Consider the following 23,704-nt stretch of genomic DNA (forward strand, 5'->3'; position numbering starts at 1 on the left):
TCCATATGATCAACTATAAATCATTTATTTACAAGACGTTTAAATCAACATACTTTAACAAAAACTTAAATTAGTTAAAAGAAATTCACTTAAAAATCGATAAAAAGGAAGAAGTTACATATCCCGCGGAGGATTAAAGAATTCCCAGTGATGGTAGTGAACAGTCTTTCCATCACCAAAACCTAATAAAATTAATCCGGCGATTAAAACTAACAAAATAACAATCATAACGTTTAGATCTTGTTGCCCGTCCGTGTTTCTTAATATATTATTGGTAATATATGTTATCAGTCTTTTAATCGAGTTATTTGCTGCTGAACCGCACGCTTGTAACAACTGGCCAGTAAGTTGAGGAATTGTGGGTTCAGGAGATCTATACCGACGTCGAGAAGGGAGCGGCGCAGGACTTTCTTCCGAACTAGATCTAGAAATACGGGGTTTGTGATGACGCCTCCGTCGGGGGGCCATGGGAATGTCACCTTCAAAACTGTCAATGTACTGTTGCGCCCTGAGGGCGTAGAAACTAGGCGGAGCTTGTGAAGGTATATAGTCGACTTGTGGTTCTGGTGGACGTGGGGGCGGTTCGTCATCTATTTCAGGTTCTTCCATCCGTTGTTCTCGTTTAACAGGCTCTTCTGCTCGTTTTTCTTCAAGATCTACCTCAGATGCTGTCATTGTTTCTTGTTCTTTCACAACAGATTCATCGACTTTGATCTTTTCCGACTGTCGCGGTGGTCTTTGCGGTGCTTCCTCTTCCGCTATTTCCACATCTTCCAAAACTGGTTCCGTCTCCTTCGACTTTGTCGATGAATCTGTTCGCACCGGTGGTTTTGGAGGATCTACTTTTTCGGGGATTTCCTGAATTTCTTCCGTTTCTGAAATATTAAGTGAATCAGTTTGTGTACATTCTACATCTACAACTTGAATTTCTTCTATTATATTATCATCTACGGGAGGAACTGAAGTTTCATGCGTTTCTTCAGTTTTTCTGGGGGGTCTCTGTGGGGGAAGTGTTTCAACAGTTACTTGTTCAAACGGAGTTTTTTTTTGTCCTGTTTCTTCACCGGCTTCTTTCTTCGTAGAAGTCTCCGCAACAGGTCTCGATTCTATTGGTCCACTACTCTGTTGTTCTTGTGCAGCTGACTGCAACTTTTCGAACAATTGTTGAATAACGCTTGGCGGTAATTCTATCTCACCGATCTTCAAGGCACCGGTTTTCGAAGAAATCTCGGTGGCTTGAATGTTTCCACTGTCAATTTCCGAAACGATTATTTTGCTTGCTAGCAATTCGTTCACACTTAATCTGTCTACGTCTAAATCGGCAACTTGCAACTTCTGAGCTTTCAGCACTTCCACTTCGGTGCCAGAGTCAGGCTGAATCACCACGGGCCGTTCAATTATCCTTTCAATGACCGAAGGCTGCGGCGGACTAGTCTGCACGGGTGGTGGACTGGTTTGCGCAGGTGATGGGTCTTTGAGTTTTGTAAACTCTTCGGGTATTTCCGATGTTTCATCTTCGTAATCTTTCGTGATCGGAACTGACCGTTCGACAGGCCTTTCAACACGACTTATGTCCGAATCAGGCAAGATCCTTGCACCGTTCAGAGGTTCCACTACCAAAGAACCGTGGGTGACGGTCTCTTGGTAAGTGTAGTGGGTTGGAGTGATCAGACGCCTTTCGACGACCACAGGAGTAGACTCGTGCTCTGTTGTCAAAGGTTGTGCTTCCTCAGGCTCCTGTGGCGCAAACTCATCGCATAAGAAATCATCCGGAAGCGGTTCAGTCTGAGTAGAAACTTCCGCCTCTTCGACAATCTCCGTTTTTTCCTCGTCGAAGGCCTCACCGGCAACGTTCTCTTGCGAACCGATCGCGATATTTTCTTGTGAGGTGATGTCCTGAAGAGTGCGCATTTTCCTGGGCGGCCTAGGCGGCGCGGGTAGGGGGCGGTCACGCATCTTCTGGATCACTTCACCGGAATGCAAGTCGCGATTGGGCTCGTCATCTATTTCTATGTACTGTGTAATGTCGATGTTCTCCTTTTCTTCGTCGGTCATGTTGACGGGGTGTTTTCTTCGAGGGGGTCTGCTGGGCCCCAGGGTGCTGTAGTTTCTCAACGGTCGGGAGGGTGGTTCGTCGTTCAAGGGTCGCGGCACAGTGAAAAACTTCCTCTCGGAAATCTGTGACTCCTGTGGGGGCTGCACCGATCGCTTGCGGCGAGGCGGGGTGCGAGGCGGTGGAAGCGGAGGTTCCCGCCGTGCGTTCTTATCGATCACGGCGTAGCCCATGCTGTCGCGGAAGTCCTGGACGCAGATCTCTTCTACGCAGGGTTCTTCCAAGGTTAAGGAGTCGGCACGCGACCTGGTTCTCGATCGGGACCTAGTCGGCCGTACGGGAGCCTCTTCAACTTCTTGGTGCGCTTCCTCGTGGTCTTGCGACTTGGAACTGGACCGGGAAAGGGTCCGCGGTGGTTTGGTCGGGGGTACTTCCGGCGTGGGAATTATGTACTCGTGTTCCGTTTTGTAAACTTCAATCTGCAAACATACAACATTTAGTCTTGTACCAATCAAATTCTCTTCTTCTGGTAGTACTCACATCGTGTAGAGGTTGATTAAAATCACCAAGGATGGAGTCGTGTTCTGAAAAGTTGAGACTCTTCAAACTCCTGTTTTTGCGAGGTGGCGCCGAAGGTCTGATATCTTCATCTCGGAACACTTCGTCATCGCTCTCGTACTTCCCTTCGTACTCCGCGTAAGGATCGATCACATTAATTTCCGGCTGTTCCTTCCCCTGCATCTGTTCGTTTTCGTACATCCTTTTGAACTCTTCGTTTTCTTCAGGACCGCGTACAATTCCGAGATTTGCATCTGGGACGTCCACCGCTATGGTCTCTTGATACGGAACCACCTCTTCCAGTTCCCTCTGTTTTTTGTTCCTTTTGCTCCTGCGTTTGGGCCTGGAAGGTGGTATTTCGGTGTCGAGTTCCGAGTCTTGGTCGAATGAGATTTGTTCTTGGGACACGTGAGGTGTTTTCTTGCGCTTGGGTTTCTTCGCAGATTTGCGCTTTGAAGGAGTTTCCGGGAGCGACTGGTTGGACGCCATGGCGTCGAAAGGAAAGTCGCGCGGCTGTCCCTGCAGGTCAGCTAATGCGTTCGTGGGGTATTTGAACGCTTCCCTTATTTCGGAGCTGAGGTACATGCCGACTTCGATGTTGTCTTGGGAAATGCCCTTTTGTCGCAAGAAAAACTCGTCGGAATCGATTTCTTCGAGGACGCCGCGGCGATGAATACCGAGTGAGCTCTCGGAAGAGTGGATGTCTTTGCTGGTGTTGGTGTCGAAGCTCTCGTGGGGAGCGGGTTCGTCTTCTGGAGAGTCCAGATCGGTGACTTGTCGATTTCTGGAATCTTCCTCGTTGGGGTCTGGATGGAAGCTCCCGTGGTTCCAGCGACTGTTGTAGTCGTGGCTGAACGGTGATGCGGTGTGTATTTCTTGATTCTCCTTCTCGTAAGCGTCGTCAATATCGATATCCTGATCGTATCGGATATGAGACGCCATCCGTCTTTCGACGGAGTCTTCCCTTTCTTCATCTTCGATTGAATCTTCTGCATGTAGAGGTATTCGGATAGTGTCACGACCGCCCCATCTGTCGCTTTCTTTGTTTCGTTTCGTCCTGGGCACAGTCGCAAATTCCGGAACTTCCCGTTCACTCTTCGAGCTGAAAGAGTCCAAATCGTCTTTCGGTTTTCTCCTGAAGAGTCTGGGGTAAGTTCTAAAGTCGAAATAACTTTTCTTAGAATCGCCCGCGTTCGATTCCGTCGATAACTGTCGCTCTTTCAGAGACCGTTTCACTGGACTTCTGCGCGGCAAGCTGAACGTCGGCAAATTAATCTTCGCCGTGTCCGGTAGTTTCGGCAAGTTGAATTTGGGTTTTTCAAACTTCATTTTTTGAAAGTTCGGTTTTTTTATTTTAGGCTTTGAGGGCAGCTTGATGTTGGGTTTTTTGAACTCGTGCAGTTTCGTTTTGAATTTATCCGCTTGTGTCTTTATGGCTTGTTGGAATTTTCCTGGACCTTCGTGTTTTGGTGGTTGGCTTTGTGTTTCGGAAGTGCTAACAGTAGTGACTGTGTGTGTTGTGGTTTGTGGTTGTGATTCTGAGGTTTTGCTGAAGAATTTGTTTTCAATTTCGGTTTGCATTTCTTGAACTGTCTGTGACTCTTCTGGACTAGTTTCGATTTCAGCGCCCAACATGCGTCGTTCCAACGAAGTGGTACTGCTGGCCTGACTTATGGGTTTCTGTTGAAGTCCTCGGTCTGAGTCGATAATGTGAACTGTGGGTGCTGTCGACGCGGGAGGGATATTATCGGGTGGTGGGTTCACAGGTTCGTATTCGTGATCGCTGAAAGCAAAAAGAAAAACGATCTAGACTCCTTTTTCTGTAGCTGTTCAAGGCGTTACTCAAGGACTAAAAATTGTACTGGATGTCTTTAGAAAAAAAAAACGAGGAATTAAAAATTTCATTGTGGATAAGAAAATGAAATTAATTAAATACAGATTGAAAAAAATATTGTACATATAAACATTTTGGTCAATGACAAATACAGGGTATCTATAAATGATTGTCCGGTCAAGCCAGCTTTGGAAAAAAATATTATTGTGCCGCCTTTTTGAAACAGATGTCCAATTTTAATTTATTATTAACTGTCACTTTTGACATTAATGTCGTTTTATTCGCTCTTTTCAATCCAGTTTTCGTTCCTTACATTCGTTTTATCACAGTTAATAAAGATCAAAAATTTGCATTTTCCAATACTAATGGCAAATACGTCCGGTTTTAGAGCTAAACAAAATTTGTGACATTTAGAATTTGCCGAATTTATTCTACATATGTATAAAGCGGCACATTCAAAATTTCACAACTTTTCATAGCAAGCTGGACCAGACAATCATTTATAGAAACCTATAAGTTATAGAAATAATTTATAATTATTGATTAGTTTTACAAATCCAATCGTAGTTTTCCAAATTTTTATTTGCAGTTATAAATTACCTATGTGTTAAAATATTATCTAATTTTAAAATTGAACGTTTAATTGTTAATTTTTGTACAGATAATGTCATAATGATTGATCTGTCAAAAAAACTGTTATGAACGGGTGCTAAGCTTAAAAAGATTGCATAAGATAGGGTTTTTTTAATGTGGGACTGTGTGTTCTATCTAAAGGAGTATTTGAAAATATAGATATTTCGTGTCTTTCGATCTTGGCAGCAGTAAAACTTGCGAGCTTCGTAGGCTAGTGTTGAAAATAGTTGCGGAAGTTCTGGCTTTGGAGCCAAAACTGCACATTTTTCTTTGTGCTGTTCCTACCACTATTTTTAAATATGTATATTGCTTTTTCTAAAAATTAGCTTTGTCTTCTCGACAAGAGCCGTAGTGTGAAAGTAAATGTATTGATACTGCTGTTTCTGTGACTTACGCTGTCACGATTTAGAAAGAAAGTGCTTAAACTCTTTCTTACAATGGTTTATGGCTTGCCCGTAAATATGTAGGTCTGTACTTGAAATTTTGTAATGTGTATCAGGAATTTTGACTCGGCGACAACAAATTCCGGACCCTTCTAGACACCTACCTAGGACCACTAATTACCCCCTAAATAACGGTACGGTAATAATGGTGAAAATGGGTATACAATTTTTTCTTCACACGTCCGTAAAGTATGACATTGCACTGCTGCATTGATAATGCTAAAGTGAAAGTGACACTTTAGCATTATCAATCATTGTCATGGTATCTAACGAGCTGACCAGCGTCCGTGAAGTTATTATCTTCGCTGAGGAGCGGCTGTAAAGTAAATTAGCTAAATCATTTGAAATTCCTACCTGGTTTCTTTACATGTCTTAAATCATTTGTTATGAAGGTTTGAAGAAAAAATAGTATATTATAATTCAGAATAAGTGGCATCGCGGTAGGCTTTGGAAATTCAAATTTACGTTGGCAGCAAAACCCTTGCTAATAATACCCTAGTTTCGATGCTGTTGGTAACCTTCGCTTTTAATTTGACCTTGATATTATCATTGGAATCGTTTTGTGTTTATTTTCTTGTTATAAGTGTTTGGAATTTCCTTGTTTCAGTTATGAAAAGTGTATTATTTGTCTGGGGGTTATCTCTGCTGTGGGTGAAAACCATGTCAAAATTATGTAACGCATAACCTCAGAATAAAGTAATGACGGTTTCACATGTTTACTAAATTTTTTGACATAACATAAAGCTCACTTTAGAGAATCAACACCTACCGCGATGCCACTTATTCTGAATTATACTATATATGTTATTCGGAGCAAAAATGGTTTTATGTGCTTTGGCAATGAAGGACCTCCAGTAAGAAATGTTTAAATACGACTCATTTCTGAACCTTCCATAATTTGAGTAATTTAATTATGACGGCCGACAGCAATGGGCTGTCTCAACCGTTCCAACCCTCATAAAAGTATTAGTACGTTATAAACACCTGCGTAAGTCGTTCCAAATATCGTTTCTTACTACTATACATACTCGTATGTGCTGGACACAATACTTTAAAGGAAATAATTGATCAGATACCTATTCTATACCTATATGTATTTTCAATAATTTTGTAATGAAAAAAACTGCTTCGTGTAAAAATATAGTATGAACTCATTTCCCAAAATCTGTAGTTGCTCACTTTGTGGTACAAGTTTGTTAGTCATTTGGGCCGCCACACGAACAGCCAATAATTTATTTCGGGTAGGTAAGTCCTCAGGCGTCTTAATTTTGGCCGCCTCCTACGAAACTGAATTCAACATCAGAATGCAAGTGTTTGGTGATAGTTTTGTCGTGGTATTTCGTCCGTTTTAAAAATAACCATCCGTAGTAATTAGTAATTAAAATAATGAACGTAATTTGGCGGGACCGCACGCAACACAGGACCGACTTCCGACATTAAACCGTACAATTAGAAAAGCTCATCGGAGACAGGGCCCGACAGGCGATCCACAAAAATCCGTGTCCCCCCGAAATAGAAGCTTTGTGAAGCCGCTATTAATAGTCGTGTCCGTCTGGGCCCCGTTACATGTCCAGTCTCCGGCGCCTCCTCGGCTATGGTACGTACCCAATTTTCGCGACCATGTTGCTGACACGGCTGCTGGGGCGTGTGCCCACCGGGTTGATCCTGTCGGGGAGGAGCGAGTCGCATTGGAAGTACTGGCATCCGCACCTCACGTCCAGCGACATCACCGAGGAACCCGTCGAGGAGTCCCTCGAGACGTTCCTCTTCTTGACGGTGTGCCGGCGCCCTTCCGAGGCCGACCTGCGCTGGCCCTCCTTGAGGGAGCCCGTCGACCTCTTGCGCCGCTTCTTGCTGCCCGCGTAGGTCGGCATCGCCGGCTTAGCCGCTTCCATCTCGGTTGTAACCTGGCGTTAACCGATCGCGTCGGGATATCACATTTTCGTTGTTTTCGAGCGACCCGCCCGGATCTCTGCGGTCCACTGTTTAATTTTAGTGTGCAGCCTTTGGATACGATGTCCACCGAATCCGCGCCGACTGCTGTCTCTACTATTTTTACGCTCGGCTGAAGCACTCGACATTTTCACGGTCTTTATGTTTGCTTTTGGTTTTATGTGGGTATGCGCGTATCTTGGGGCTTGGGGACGTGCCAAATGTGAAAGACCAACTGTAACTCGGCGGTAAACCGTGTTTATTTCGAGTAAATTATCACGAATGAAAGTGCTTCCTGGGTGTCTACTTTGTAGACGAAGCCCCGAAAAACGCTGAACCAATAATTAAGACGAAAATAACGCGGAAAAAGTTTCGCCCTGGAAATATTCAGGTCGGTCTTTCTCTGCGTTTATTTGAAATTGTTTGTAATGTGCGCAATTAGATTTATTTTGAAAAAATTGGCTCATTGCAGAAAACACACTGTTTAAATTTAAACATATCAACACAAACATTTCTTGTAAATTTCACTTTTTAAATTTAGGTTTCATTAAAAATATTTACACTCGTAAATTTGTCACTTCTCACTATTATCACGGATAAAATTATAATCATTTATACCTAATTCAAAACATTTTCTTCAACACATATTTTATTTATTGCAATTTATGTAATAGTAATCAGTAATTAGTATTAATTATTTCAGTTTTTACTCTTTAAAATAAGCGAATAACATCAGAATAAAAAAAGAATAATAATATGATTTATTTACGCATATACATCACATACTTAACAACAAAGAATGTTAAAATAATTACTAACCTCTCTTAAAATATTCATTAACCAGAAATTTAAATTTATTAACAGCTTATATGGCACATTTTTATTTCTTTAGATCTTTATAAAAATAGTATTATAATTTTTTGTAATTTAAAATTTCATGTTGGCGCCTAAATTGTAAGAAAAACATTAAGCACTGTTGTAGATTTTACACACCTCAAACTTGAAAGATTTACCATGGCAGATGTCTTGTGGTTAAAAAAGTTTTAATTTTTGTTATGTTTTTCGAAGTTAATGTAGTTATTTTAGATCAAAAGAACTTGCAACAGTCATAGAATTTGGCGTTCAAAGTGAAATACTTTTTGGTATATTTAATACTTCTTAAGTAAATAGAGTATTTTATTTTTATGTACGTTCTACATTTTTTGAACATAAAATTGTTTGAAGGTAGTGCTAGTATCAGAAAAGTGTTTATTTGGAGAAATCCATTTAGAATCAATTTTCGTTTAAATCTTAACGTAAAAATATTCAGGGAATTTGTTCAAGAGAACGAATAAATGTATTAGGTAATCTTCAACACCATCTTTGTTACTGATGGCTTGCTGCACTATCAAAGGAAAGCTTAGGTTAGTGTGACGATAAAATGTCAAAAACTGAACATAATTGGACATAACCAATGCCGGTTCTTTGGCACGTAGAGCATAAAACATATTTTGTGTTTTTTACCTTTAATTCCAGCTGGTATAGAATTTTTTTAAATTAAAAGAAAGATTACAACAACCAACAGTTGGTGTGATAGAAGTGAACTAAAGGCTCTGTTGGAAAATTAAAATTTAAAAATAAAGGGTCACAAGCCTAAGCTTGGTTTATTTTTAAAATGAATTTGTGCTAATTTGAGATTTTTTGCGAAAGTAAATCTAAAATCTAAAATAGGTTCCAAATGGTGAACCCAACATAATGTTCATGCAAGATGTTCCCGAAAAGTCATAAATACGCGACGAAAAATTTTTTGTTCAAACGTTCATAACAAATTATTGAAGAAATGTTAAGAAACCAGGTAGAAGATTGGGTAGACTGATAAATCAATGTATAATCGATTCACGATGAATGTGGACAAGAGGTGGCTATGACATCTGGTAACATTGGTGATAGTAGCTACAGAACAAATAAAATTCCCTAATAGAAATTGATAGCTTTCGTGTTAGGTTAGGTTGATTTCAACTAAGGTTAAAGTCCATTCAAAAATCAAAAAACCACCAACGTCCCATTTTTCCCGATAATTACTATCGGCAACGCTGTCTAGTGTAAAATTTGGTGAGACTTGTAATTTTGAGGTTAAATGTTTATTAAATGTTTTGTTTTTCTGGGCCTGTTTAAGTAAAAATAATAAGAATCAATAAATAAATAAAACGTGCTGCTAATAAAACAATAAGAACGAAATTCGAAGCAATTTAATTTTATTTTGAATCAAATAAATGTCATAATTTATAGTTACCAACATAGTATGGAAAAATTTCTACCTAGGGTTTTTTAAATTTTACCATCCTAAAGCAACAGGTGGTGGTTTTTTGATTTTTGAATGGACTTTACAGTTAATTTCAAAATTATAGAGTACACCTAATTTTCTACAGTGTGAATTGCACTTACATTTTTTGTCAATGATCAAAGTCAATTTTGACAAACAAAATGCCTAATCTAACCGAAAACGCGAAAATGCTCATTCTTTCCAAATTAGAAGAAGGATGGTCGATCCAGAAGTAGCTCAGTATTATAACATCGCGAAGAGCATCGTGCAGAGGATAAAACAGACACTATTATGGTGTTCTAAAATATCAGCGACATTTTATGTTGTCAAACTCCCCTAACCTATATAAAAAATATGACGCTCAAATTTCAAAAAGGCATGTTTACATGTGAAAAAAACTGTAATAAATCGACTTCTTGATTTTTGAGGTGTACTCGATAATTTTGAAATTAACTGTACATTATGTGACGGAAACGGTAACATCGTTGCCACCTTGAACGAATTTTGAGTTGAATCATAATTTGAGTAGGAATGCCTCTGAAATTCGAAAATGAATATGTATTTATAAAAATAAATGTGCAATTGATTTTTTTATGCCATTGCACATTGATTTGACAATTTTCAAAATTGCGCGACTATGAACTGTCAAAGAAATGTCAACTCTATCCTACCCACACAGTTGCCACATAAATTTTCGTACATAGTTGCCATACTTATCCGCAATCATTTCGAATCACCCAATATGTTTTGCAATTATGTACAAGTTTCTTGATTAAATCTTATTTATTCCCTTCAGCTTTCGATATGCCAGATTCAGAAAACGAATTTGTTAACATTTGAGTTAGCAATTTCAAATGATTTAGCTAGTTTACTTTATCTGCCGTTCGTCAGCTATAATGTCATATTTTACTGACGTTTGAAGAAAAAAATATGAATATGAATGGTTTTTATGTTTATATCGATGGCTTTTTCATTTCATTTCTTCTGTTTATATTTTATTTATCAATTTTGCTTTACCTTAAAATTATTACATATTAAAAAAAGATAAATAATTTTTTTTTTTGACTACATTGGAAGGTATTGGATGATTCAAAATGATTGTGGATAAGTATGGCAACTAAATGTACGAAATATATGTGGCAACTGTCGACATTTGGATGACATTTCATTAGCGTGTATTTGAGTTTTTTATACCATTGCACATGACAATTGACAAAATTGCGCGACTATGAACTCCCAAAGAAATGTCAGCTCTATCCTACCAACAGTGTTGCCACAAGAATTTAGGAGACTCTATAATTATAAAGTTTCTTTTTTCGTTTACAGTTTTATTCTTCTCTTTTATATTATTAAGGAAAATTGTCACTATTGTCGTCCGCATTTGTCGTTATCCCAAAGAGGTGAACTGCTAATTTAGGTGAGTGAATTAGTTAGAATGAAATTTTACTTTACCGTAACGTTACTGATACATCAAGGGCGAACAGGCCATACATATTGTATTTTTTTGTATAAATGCTCAAGAAATAGACATTCTGTCATTTATATGAAAAAACAATTCAATATTTTTAAATTTTGCATATTTAGTTTTATCATTAAAACGATAATACTGATAATATCGGCTGTCTAAATAAAAATCTGATCGAAAGCGTTTTCTTCGCCAGTTTCAGTTTGTTTAATAATGAAACTTATTTTTCAATTTCTCTTCATAGTCGTAGAAAAAGTATAGTATTCTATTCGCGGGTAATGACTATTACTCACTTGGACGAATTAATCACTCGCGTTCGGCTTGTGACACAAAATCATCCTCATGAGTAATACCCATCATTACCCGCTCGCTGAATAATATACTATTATTCGACTTAACAAGACGTATTTATAAAGGATAATTTTAGCCGGAACGGATGCAGAATCAACAGTCAGTGGTTTATCTCTTACCTAAGTGTAGCATATTATACCACACATGCGTTTGTAGAATTTGGTGAGATTTTTATGTAGATATCCGATATCTGTTATTACAATATTTTGCCGTCTAAACGTTGAAATTTTTATTACACGTACTTACTTAACCTGTGATTATTTAAATAATATTTGTTACAGAAAACTGTCAATAAAATTGTTGAAATAATTGCGTTATCGGAATTTTCGATGAATGTTGATCGTTTTGTCAACAAGGAAATAAATTAAATTTCAAGAATGTAGGTACGCGTATAAGTTCTACAATGCGTCTTTTAACGTTCATTCCGCCACAATACCTGATGACTCAGATTAAATATTCTATTTAAAACCCAACTAGCTTTACAACGCTTTCCGGCTGTTAATTGTAACATTCGTAGCTTTTTTAACGCCTGCACCAATAAATGCTTATGCGCTTTTCCCCATTTCTCTAAAATTATTATGTAGTGTTAAATATCTTTATTGGCCATCAAACATAAATCTCCCGTGCAAGCTATTACCGTTAAAAAAACAAACTAATAATATCATAACTCAAATGAAACTCACCTTAATTTTGACCATCTGTTATAGTCCTCTTCTAGCGACGTGCTCTTGATAATTTTCTTCTCGTCAAGATAACTCTTCTCTTCGTCAGCTGACATGGACTGACTGTTCCCCATTACGGCCAATTTGCCTTTGTGCTCGTCGGTAGATTTATCCTTCTGACCTGATTTATCACCAGCAGGTGCCTGTACGTCTTCGTAAATACCATCTTTAGAGTCGTCTGTCGAGCGTCTCTTGAACGAGACTTTCTTTTTCAAAACCGGAGAGTCAGCCTTCAAATTTGATTTCAGCTCTTGCGACGGTTCCGTCACTTCTTTGGCTTTAATGTTTTGCTCCTGTTTGGCCATTGCCGATTCGGTCAATTTCAAACCGTCCTCCTCATCCACCACCATTTTTTCAACTTTCTCAACTGGTTTCTCGTCATCAGCATCGCTCGGTTGCGCTGCTGATTTGGCTCCGTTGGAACCTTCCTCTTCTGTTACCGCTTGCAACAACTTTTTCCGCGATCTGGGCGTTGTTTCTTCGACTGCAGTTTTTGCGATTACTTTCAGTTCGGTGACGTTGGTTTCGAAGAAGTTTTTGGTCTCGGAAGAGGGAGTTTCCGGGACGTCGGGGTGATCTAAGATTTCGTCGTCCGAAGGTGGAGTCAAGAAGATGAACTGGACGCCTTCGGCTTTCGGACTTTCAGGACTTTCGGGACTTTCCACCGAGCCTTGTTGTTCCTCTTTTGCACTTGTTTCGGGTTCGGCCGGTTTGACTTCTTCCTTTTTTTCTTCGAATTCCAAGTAGGAAAACTCGTCAGTCTGTCCAGGAGGTGGTTTCAAAGGTATGTGAATATACTTAGGTTCTTTACTTGACGATTTTTCTTTCTTCACTTCCGTTTTATGTTCTGCTTCCTTTTTAGGCTCAACTTCCTTTTTAGATTCTTTAGGCGCGCTGGACTCTTCTTTCTGTTTTTTCTGCAGCTCCTTTTTTGAATTGGATCGTGACAAAGACAGTTTCGGCAGTTTCAGTTTGTCTTTAGCGTCCCTGAGTTTTTTCATAAGACCCAATTTAGACAGGCTGACCCTACTGTGGCCACTCTCTGCCGATAATTTTCGTTTCCTTTCTGGTTCTGCAGATTTTGCCCTTTCTCGTTTACTGTCTTGTCGTGAAGGTGCCAGCCTGTTAGATCCCTGTCTGCTCAATCCCGGCTGTTCTAGCCTTTTAGATCCTTGTCTGCTCAGTCCCGGTTCCAACCTTTTAGATCCTTGTCTGCTTAGTGCCGGTTCATCAGCTCCAGGCATGATAATGATCATGTTGTCGTTCTTGTTATCATCGTCTTGTATTATCAAATAGTCGCTACCCCCGTGGAGGCCGTTTTTAGTAGCATGCTCCAAGTCGATCGTCTCACTTTTGAGAATTTCAAAAGCCACGATGTCGTCTGGGTCTCCGCTGAATCGTCTTTCACCAGCTGGGGGACCCTCCACTTCTTCATGTGGTTCAACTGGTTCTGGTTCTTCTGCGGGTTTTTCTGGTTCTTCTGTTTTTTCAGGCTCTTCGGGTTTCTTCTCCCCGAATTCTAAATACGAGAATTCATCTGTTTCTCCCTCAGGCGGTTTCAGGGGAATATGAATGTAAACAGGTATCTCATTCCTTCTTGGTTTGTAGTGTTTTGAGACATCCACGGGTTTTGCTTCCTCTTCCGTTTTACTTTTTACCGAAGCTTCTTTTTTTAGAGATTTGGGCAGAGTCAATTTAGGAACTTTAATTTTATCTCTAGCTTCTTTCAATTTCTTTATGATCGCAAGTTTCGACAAACTCTTTCTGCTGTAACTGCTGTCGATGGACAATTTCCGTTTCCGTTTGGGCTCTTCAGACTTGGCTCTTTCTTGACGTCCGTTTTCGGCTGTGACGTCTTCAGCTTTGCTCGTCGTCGGTGTTGTTTGTGCCGGCTCAGCCACTGGTTCTTCTTTATCTAAATATTGACTAATGTTATCCGAACTTTCCGCCGATTCCAGATTGAGAACTTCCGGTTCGTCGACGTCTTCAATTGTGACGGAACTTGTGGTCACAGGTTTGGAATGATTTTCCGAATCACTCGGTACTTCCGTTATTACGATGTACCCGGACGGTTCCGGGGTCAAACTGTCTTGGTGGTTGTCCGAACCGTTTGTTACTTCTTGTATTACCAATCGCTCGGAAGGTTTTGGCGTGGCTTTGGAACTTTTGCTTTTCCATTTTGACTCCATCGCGGAAAGTTTCGTATCGGTTTGTTCTTTGAAAGGTTCTTTGTACAAGTAGGTCCAGGGGTAACCACCTCTCAAACGCTCTCTTCGGATGTCCTCCCACCTATATGTTTTGATCGGTACCCGTGGAGCTCTCTTCCCTAAAAAGGCGAAACCAAAGTAATTTTTTGAATAAAAATAAAAAAAACAATACTTAAAATTCAATACATTTTGAAAGTATACAAAATGCATTCACGTTGTTTTGGCATAATGGCAGGCCATGGAAATTTTGCATTTAATTTGGTAGCAAAGTTGTCTGTTGAATTAGGTTATGTTTTTCTAAGTTTGAGGTTATAAATAGCATCAATGTCTAGTGCAGTGTTGTCAGTTTTACTAGGTTGCAATAGAAGAACGGAAATCAAACAGTGTGTCCAACGTTAAAAAAATAAATCATGGCCTCCCATTATGCAAAAACAACGTGAACTGTAGTTTTTGTTGTGAATTTGTGAGTGTGGAAAATTTTAAATAACGCATGATTTTTTTTTAAATTTTCGAACCGCCACGTCAAATTTCTTTTATGAGGGATAAGCGTTAGAGATTTTAATCAAAACATTTTGCAATACAAGACTGTACTAACCTATAAACAACTTTTAAAATATTTTCGTATTAAACCGGAAGTTTTGAAATTTACTGTGCACATTTCCAAGTATACATAAAGTGGAAAAATATTTATTAAAGGAATTTTGCATGAAACTGTCTTAGGAGTCTTAGAAAACAGCACGGAATAGATATACGAGTATTTGGACCATTTATAATACAATTTTCTGTAATATTCTCTTAATATGTTTGGCAACTTCTTAACTAGCTTTATTGTGCGGACACAATTTCCTGCCAAGCATTTTATGATCTTCTTAATAAAACGTCTTAAGTTACGAACGCATAAAATGCTTTTGTTATTCCTGAAAAATATCAAAATAGATACAAGGTAGTGTGATCTATGTAATTTAGTAAAAATTGAAGCAACATACTAATGTAAGTTTCATAAAAATAGTGTTTTTGTTTACAACAGGTGGCGAAGATTTAAAATGGCGTAATTATAGCTATTGTAAATGCAAATTGATTCCACGGATATTCCCGTCATTCACATAAAGCTACGCGAAATGAGAGTTTTGTATTTCAGAATTTATTTCTTTGGTGTAAAAGTTAATAATAATATTTTTAGTGCTTAGTTTCACTATAACTTGTACGAACGTAAATTAACTAGTAAAATATAAATATAATTTTGATTCATAAACATGGAAAGTGAGAAGGATTATGTAGTAGAAAAAATCTGGTTCAAAGCAGTTTTTTATTTGTTCTCCCCGCCAAAATTTTGTTGTAAGATGAAGTTCCCGTTCCAATAAATTTTCCAGGATGTGGGACATTATTTTAAGCTCTTCGAGACTGTGCATTTGTTAAACAGGAAACTAGGATTTTTTAATTTGTTGCCGCAATTCAAAGTGACAATTTTTGTTATTTTTGCCGTTTTATTGAAGCGACAGTGATGCAATATAAGCAGAGGAGTGGGTAGCTATTTTCGACAATCTCTCAAGTTTTGTTGCTTTTAGAGCAGAAGGACAGAGTTACATAATTCAGGAAGCCATTCTTGTTGCGGTTTTGGATAGACTTCACTGTAGACATTTGTGATTTTTGAACGGCTTGTTAAGGGCAGCGTGTGATTAACAAGTGTCTAATAAATTCGAATAAAAATAGTGTGGGTTAGCCCTGAAGGAATTAGAAATGAACTTGTTCGTTGGTGATGTTGCGAACGGTGCCAAGCCTCTTGGCGCGCCAAAATAAGCCGTGCTCGATGCGAACCGATTGAATCACAATTTCTCAACAATCAGAACCGTCGCAATGGCTCATCTCTTGTCAAACTGACACTGACTTACTGTGTTTCTTGTCTCTCTTATGTCGTTCCATTGCTCCACGCAGCACCGAGTTGGAGATACGAACTTTCCATGTTTCTAAATTGGGTTCTGCTCACTACTGCGGTTTTCGATCAAAAAGCTGCTCTTTTCCTATAATTTCGAACGTTATGCACACGCGTGAAACGGTTCTGAAATGCTCTTCAGTCTTGGTCTGGCCTGCAACTGAGGTAGGTTCGAACGAGGACTATTTCTGGAGGGTCTATTTTTGAAAACTGACGTGCTTTTGCAAATCACGCTCGCTGAAATTCCCTCTAGATCAACTGATTGTTTGCGACATTTTGTTGCTGCTAACAGTTGTAAATAAATAAGATGCTGACGTGTCTCGGAGTCTGCTTCGAAAAGACGTTTGATTAGTTTACAGGTCATTTCACGTTGCGTAACCGAATTTTGACGTTCCGCGGTGAAAATAAAAGGATATTTATTCGCTGAGCGAGTGCTCCTGCTGAGATTGCTCAGTGATATAGTTAAAATAACAGCCACAGGTAGATATACAAATACAAAGTGCGAACAGTTAGATGTTCTTAATTGTTTATTTTCGATGAAAATGGAGCCTCTAAATAAATGTATCCTACATTTAGAAAACCGTAACTTCGCTCCAATATAAATCGATAAATTATCACCGAACGTAAAAAATGCATGTTTGCGAATTTTTACCACGAAAATATGCCGCGGCTCGTGGAAAATTGGAACGTGTACTTTGTAACTGAAAAAAAATGAGACCTTGTTATTGCAAGGATATTTCTTTTGAAGCATCGCCACGAGCGTGATTCAACTCTCAAGTTTCATTGTTAAAACGAGTATACAGAGTGTGTTTCGTCTTTGAGACGGAAACCACAAACATTTCAACCAACCCACTCGGTAAATTTTGCAGATGACTTTATATTGGGTTTGACACAAATATTCAATCGTTTTCAAACTCCCAATAATGACGACAGTAAAGTTAAAATTAAAAAATGCTTAAAACATTTCTATAAATGTTAATTTAAAAACATTGGCTTGATGTTACTTGATTTTGTTAAATTTCTACTAATTGTGAAAGAAATCGATACAAATATTTTTCTTCCTGAAGAAAATTGGTGTTTTCAAAACTATTGATAAAACGATTTGGTTGCCATATTTAGATTCTCGTTACGTAAGATCGCTCTCAATTTTCTCATGGAAAAAATTGACGCTGACAAGTTACGATGCTACAATGTCATGGAACACTTCTATTCATCTTTTATGGCAATATGTCTCCTACTAGAGTTTTCCAAAATAAGTGCCTTATTACATTCCTTCTATGGTCATCGGAGTGTCAACAATATTGTTGTTTCATCTAGTAATCACAAAATCGCTTAATTTTTTCTTTTGTATTTAAGACGTTATTGTGATTACCGTTCTAAATTGAATTAAAAACTTTGAACATTAGGTGTAGACAACCATTCATTTGATTTAACGTTTATCGATAGTTGGGAGTAGTTTTATTTTTCACTGTCTGCTGATTAAGTAAATATTCGACCGTGTTGGGTTGTCGGGAAAGTTTGCAGAGAAAAGAAAAATGAAAGAGCTTAATGTTATTTGTTAAATTCTTGATCAATAATATATGGTGCGGGTGTAAAGTTAGGAATAAAAACATAACGAAAGCATGTTTTAAATCGAACCACTTACTAAAACAATACGAGTAAAGACAAAGTCTTCCGTGTTGTTTTCCTGTCAAGAATTTTTGACAAGATTGAATAGGTAAAAAAAGGTGTCAATTTGGATGAATATGGGTTGGGGTAGAACCCAAGTCTAGCCGTATAGTATTTTTAAATTCGTAAGGAATTTTGGCTTAAGTCACAAATAAACCGAACAAAGACCCTACTTAAAGAAATTTATTGTGATATTGTACCTGTCAATCACTAGGAGGTCTCGGAGAAAAAAATTACCTGGGGTAGTACTCAAAATATTTGTCGGAGACCGTCTAATGATTGACAGGCACAATATGACAATAAATTTCTTCAACTAGGGTCTTTGTTCGGTTTATTTAGGGCTTAAGTCAGAATTCCTTAGGAAGTTACAAGCACTATATCAGTTTTTGCCAGTTGCGAAAAAAAAATAAGGACTGATACTTTCGTTATGGAATCGAATGCCCTTTGTGCTGAACAGTTCCCGATTTTTTCTTAGCTCTAACCTAGAGTGGTACTTGTTCACTTTGTTTATTTGGTTTGAAGCAAATATAAATAGAGTACCTATTTCCTTTCGACCCCACTGTACGCGCTTTTAACTTTTGTTGATTGTTCATAGCTTACGGTGGATGATCGCGGTTGCTCCAGAATCTCGTCGTTCTATATTGTTGACTCCATAAACTTTTAGTATATTAATAATTTGAACCTATTCCTGGACGTTCAGGCCTCATCTATCGAAAAATCAATACAAACTTTCCCAACACCCTAACACTAACTGTATTAAACTATGGAAAATAAGGAATATGATTAAACATTGTTAAGTTTATTAATAAAAATATTTTCGAAGTTTGTAAAATGTATTTTCCGTCAGGGTTTCATACATATACAAATTTTAAACAATTAATTGTAAAAGGTTAAAATAACTTGCATAGGTTTGTGTTCGACGTAATAATCAATTAGGTATTTTCGTTGCGCCTTGAATATTTATAGGTGTAAGCACTATACACATATTGATGCCCATCACGAAGATATTTTAGTTATTCAATTTTGCATCATAATAATATAGGTATATAAATCTAAATGAATATTCATTGCAGTGATCAATAAATATGTAAATGTCGAATTATTTTTTATCATAACAGCAACAAAGTTCGTTGTTATTTCAGTGGTATGTAGGTACAAGAATGCTTCGTTTGCTTTTATTTAATTATTAAATTTTTTGTATACAGGGTTATTCACGTAAGATAACGACCCGGACCAGGTAAAAACGCAACCCAAAATACAATTTATAAAGCTATCTCGATCCCTATTACATTATCATAATGCACGTAAAACATTGATAGCTTTTAACGTCAGCCTAATGAATGTCAAGTTCTGACAGAAAAATAGGTCCTACCTCTCTCAACAAAGTATGATTTAATAAGCAATTAAATCAATCAATTAAATCACAAAAGTAATGGGTAAGTAGGATCATGTCGGTTCTGTCATCGTTCGAAAACCTTTTCAAATACTAAAGATGAACGAAAAATGCAATGACAGATATATCTTTCAAACTAATAGAATACCTACTTGGATTTCTGATTTAATTTGCTTTGTAAAATGTATTTTGGGTTGCTTTTTTACCTGGTCAGGCTTGTCATCTCACGTGAATAAGCCTGTATAGATTGAAAATTGAAATAACTTTTCTTTTTCGCATTATAACAGATAACATTTAATTTTAATATCTCTAATAACTTTAATTCCTCTAGAGTTAAATATAAGTTTTATCGGTTTCGCATCGATAAAGACGTGCTTTGCTTTTTAAAAGCGATAAATGCATCTGTGCATCGTAGGTGGCTGTGCCCTATGCTTTATGTGCGCCCGGTGCGCCGCTACGCCAACTAGATATTAGAAATATTTATAATAACCCTGTATATGCTCGTATGAAACTTGTTTTTTTAATACAATTTTGTAAAATAAAATCAATATTTTGTGTTATTTATTAATCAGGTCATTAAATTATCTTGTCGAATTACAATCGAACTTTTTTTTCTAGATAATTTTGTTTTGACAATTCAAGTACCTACCTAAATTGTAGCGGTTTTTCTTGAAAATCTATCAACTGACAAAATCTTGTGACAATTTTTCTCGACAAATTTCTAGGTAAACGGCTTTCCTCGAAAACAGACAATTATCCGATTCAAAAAGCTCTTGTGTATTATTGTATAGTGCGTCATTTAAATTTATCCTCAAAGTTGGCGTTGAAGGGTCGATTGTGAACACACTATACGGATCACGAATCACGGATCAGCTGTTTAAATCTTAAGGTGCGTACAGACATGCAACAGAACATCGTAACGCAACATCGTCGCGTAACAATTTTTTGTTGCGCGTCGAAGATACGGTGTTCTTGAGGTTGAGGCGCAACAGAACATCGCCGCCTATCATGGGCGCGAACATAATGCCGTTCCAACAGTCTTGTAGTCGTTCGACGCAAAAATGGAAATAAAATGAATCTGTAAAAATTAATATGTTTCTTAACAATTGGAATATTTATTTACACATACCTCTTCCTGTACCCTGACTTCTCTTTATTTTTGCTTTTTCTCTCCTGAGCGCTGAGAGCAAAGCATTCATTTTTTTCTTGCATTCATCTACGGTGGTGTGTAATTCCACAGCAATTTCCTCCCACGCATCATTTTTTTAATTTTGTTATAATAGAGGGGATTTTTAGTGTCCCATAATAGTATATTTATATTATGATACAAGTTTATAAAGAAGCCTTTAAAGCACGCGCGACGAGTTTAAGAGCACGACGCGTAGCGGAGTGCTTTTAACGTCGCAAGTGCTTTAAAGGCCCTTATAAACGTGTATCATACGCTATTTTTTATTATACCTGGACTACAATCTGAAAATTATAATAAAGAAAGTAAATTGAAATACCTTTTTCGAAGTAATCTGTGTCATTAATCGTTGATATAGAAATGATCAATTGTTGTTGTTTCGTTGCTATCATAAATTTTCTATAAATGTTTATTTATCATTGTTCAAAATGTAGGTGAATTTGTTGTTACCTAGGCAACCTTTAAAGCTCGGCGTGCTTGAATCGCCTGTTTTCGCACGCTCAGGCGTGCTGAAAACGGCCATTCTGATGCAGGTATAATAAAAAATTTCTTTAGCTCGATAGATATCTATTAAATATAGAGTTATTTCTTCAGTCCACTGAAGACGTTATTCAAAACTGACTGATCCTAGTCTAAACGCTAGTTTGTTACGCCCTCCAGTCCAGACTTGCACCCATGTGGTGCAACGTGAGAGCGCAACATTTCTTTGATGTGACGCTGAAAGACCGACAACTGATGGGACGCTGTGATGTTGCGATGTTACGCTGTTGCGCTGTTGCGGAGTGCCGTCCACACTTGATACGCGACGATGTTGCGTTACGATGTTCTGTTGCATGTCTGTACGCACCTTTTCGTTTTTACGTGAGTGGTGCGTTCACAATCGACTCTTCAACGCCAACTTTGAGGGTACATTTAAATCAACGCACGATATTATATCGGTGATTCATTAAAATTTCCCGTCAAAATTGGCGTTGAAGAGTCTATTATGAACGCACCACGGATTACAACTCTGGTAAAGCTGTTTAAATCGAGCATCACTTTTAGTGTTGTTTATGTTTTTAATCTGCAAGTTGAGCAAGTTGATGACAGGCTGACGAGTGAGTTTAGTCAATACAGGGTGATTTTGAAGGCTGTGCAGATATTTTAACCTGCGATAGAATCCCACAAAAGGTAACGATTGAGCCAATAATGCCTTATACAAATGTTGATATTTTTCGAGAAAAAACGGCTAACAGTTTTTCAAAAAAAGTTTGGAAGCCACTGAATTTTATGCAAAAATGGGTCAAAAAAAATCATGGTTGATCTTAACCTCAATTTAAATCACAAATGTCTTTCACCAAGCTGGAAAAAACCGATGTGGTTTTTGATCTATGGCGAAGCCTGTGGACATTCAGGCAAATCTACGGTGACAGGTTGTCTCAAAAGATACTTTCCAATGCACGAACCTTTGTAAACGTTGTGCAGCATCTTTCTGATTTTGGGTGTTTCGAAATGAATAAGCGTGATCTTGACCACCAACGAGAAGATCGCATTTTAGTTGCACAACTTCTTGTGCATTCCTCACCACATCTAAAAGCGTCACTTCCAGCAGTCATTAATTAACATGTGGATTGGGATTGTTGAAAATCGCCTCGTAAGATTCCTGTCTTAGCTCGCCGTTTGAATGTAGACGGTTATCTTCAATTTTTAAACGAAGTTTTGCCCGAATTGTCGAAATTAATCTAACAATTCGACGACAACCTTCACGATGGTGCACCGCCTCATTACGTTCAAAACGCCGTTCAGGAAATTCGTGAAAACAAAGGCATTCTGAATCGAGTTCGGCTTCCTTGGACACATCGTACTGAAAGCTTGCATTACAAACGATGGTAGGCATTTCGAGCAATTTCTTTGATGTTTCATTTTATACTTTTATTCATAATTACAGTCGTTTTACTTTTAACACGGTTAAAATATCTGCACAACTTTAAAAATCAGACTGTATAGTTAAAATGCATTCACGTTGTTTTGGCATAATGGGAGGCCATATTTTGCATTTAATTTGTTAAAAGAGTCCATTCTTTGAGGAATCGGCAAACTCGTTGCATTTGTCAAAAAATGAACTTTATTGTTGTCCGGAGTCATGGCTATTACTATTTTATCGGTAGATTTTTAATATTTAATTTTTCTTGTCTAACAGAACCAGAAGGTGTTAGAATTAAATGATTAGAAAAGGATTTAGGTACATTTTTTTTACTCTACAACTTTTGTGTTTAAGGTTTTGTTGGAAAATAATAATTAGGGGAGCCAATATCAGAGGATTTTCACTATTGCACGTAAAATGCCTATGTACCAAAATCCATTCTACACCCTGTATATTATATATCATGGGGTTTACAGTCTCAATTTAAGAAGAAGTGACTTATTTTTATTGAAAGATTTGGAAAAAAATATATGAACGAGATGATTTTTTAAAGATTTACAAAAACAATAAAAAGTTAAAGAAAATAAAAGGAGCATTTTTAATAACCTAGACTACTTTTCGTCCGAACCACACCTAAAAATTATTCATCTGATGGAATCTGCAATTACATAGCTTCTTTACGCTTTGGCGAAAATTGTTACAAAATATTACATTTGAAACTAGCGTACGGTAAGTATCCTTAAAAGAGAATATCAACTAGTTTTTTGATTACCTTATGGGTTAAATGATAAAAAATATAAAAAAAAACAGTCTGGTGAAACTTTCAAATAGAAAAAAAATATACATACGTATTACAAAATTTTATCAAGGTGAAAAAAATCTAGTAAATTTTTTTCATATTTGCTTGATAAATAACTTCTTGATTTATGTACCTTTTCCTTTTTCTACTTACTTTTTGTACAAATAGACATCTCATTGACCGTATTATTTTTTATTCTAGTGTTCACAGATTTTTGATAAATACACAAATACAGTGATGTGAGCAAACTAGAGCAAGAAAATGAACAGTCAAATAGTCGGCAGTAATTCAAATTGATTACTTATATTTATAGCTGCTGGAATCG

The 23,704-nt window shown here is 37.6% G+C and overlaps 1 protein-coding gene across 1 annotated transcript; it reads right to left on the reverse strand.

Moving 5' to 3' along the window:
- Positions 1–9: 9 nt before the first annotated feature.
- Positions 10–16,604, reverse strand: LOC138133710 (microtubule-associated protein futsch). Its single transcript, XM_069051655.1, has 4 exons — positions 16,390–16,604; positions 12,255–14,619; positions 2,594–4,394; positions 10–2,532 (listed from the first exon to the last, which is right to left on the reverse strand). Exons 1-4 carry the CDS (start codon positions 16,418–16,420, stop codon positions 115–117), a joined length of 6,615 nt encoding a protein of 2,204 aa, XP_068907756.1. The 5' UTR covers positions 16,421–16,604; the 3' UTR covers positions 10–114.
- Positions 16,605–23,704: the final 7,100 nt, after the last annotated feature.

Source organism: Tenebrio molitor, chromosome 1 (genome assembly GCF_963966145.1).
Source record: "Tenebrio molitor chromosome 1, icTenMoli1.1, whole genome shotgun sequence".
In the NCBI taxonomy this organism is placed as follows: Eukaryota; Metazoa; Arthropoda; class Insecta; order Coleoptera; family Tenebrionidae; genus Tenebrio; species Tenebrio molitor.

What these genes read in the sequence shown, in the direction of transcription:
- LOC138133710 (XM_069051655.1), bottom strand. Translation starts at nt 16,420, where the DNA reads ATGGAACGACATAAGAGAGACAAGAAACACA. An exon ending in TAAGAGAGACAAGAAACACA is followed by an intron (nt 14,620 to 16,389) that starts GTAAGTCAGTGT and finishes TCGCCTTTTTAG; the next exon opens with GGAAGAGAGCTCCACGGGTA. An exon ending in AACAGATGGTCAAAATTAAG is followed by an intron (nt 4,395 to 12,254) that starts GTGAGTTTCATT and finishes TTTTGCTTTCAG; the next exon opens with CGATCACGAATACGAACCTG.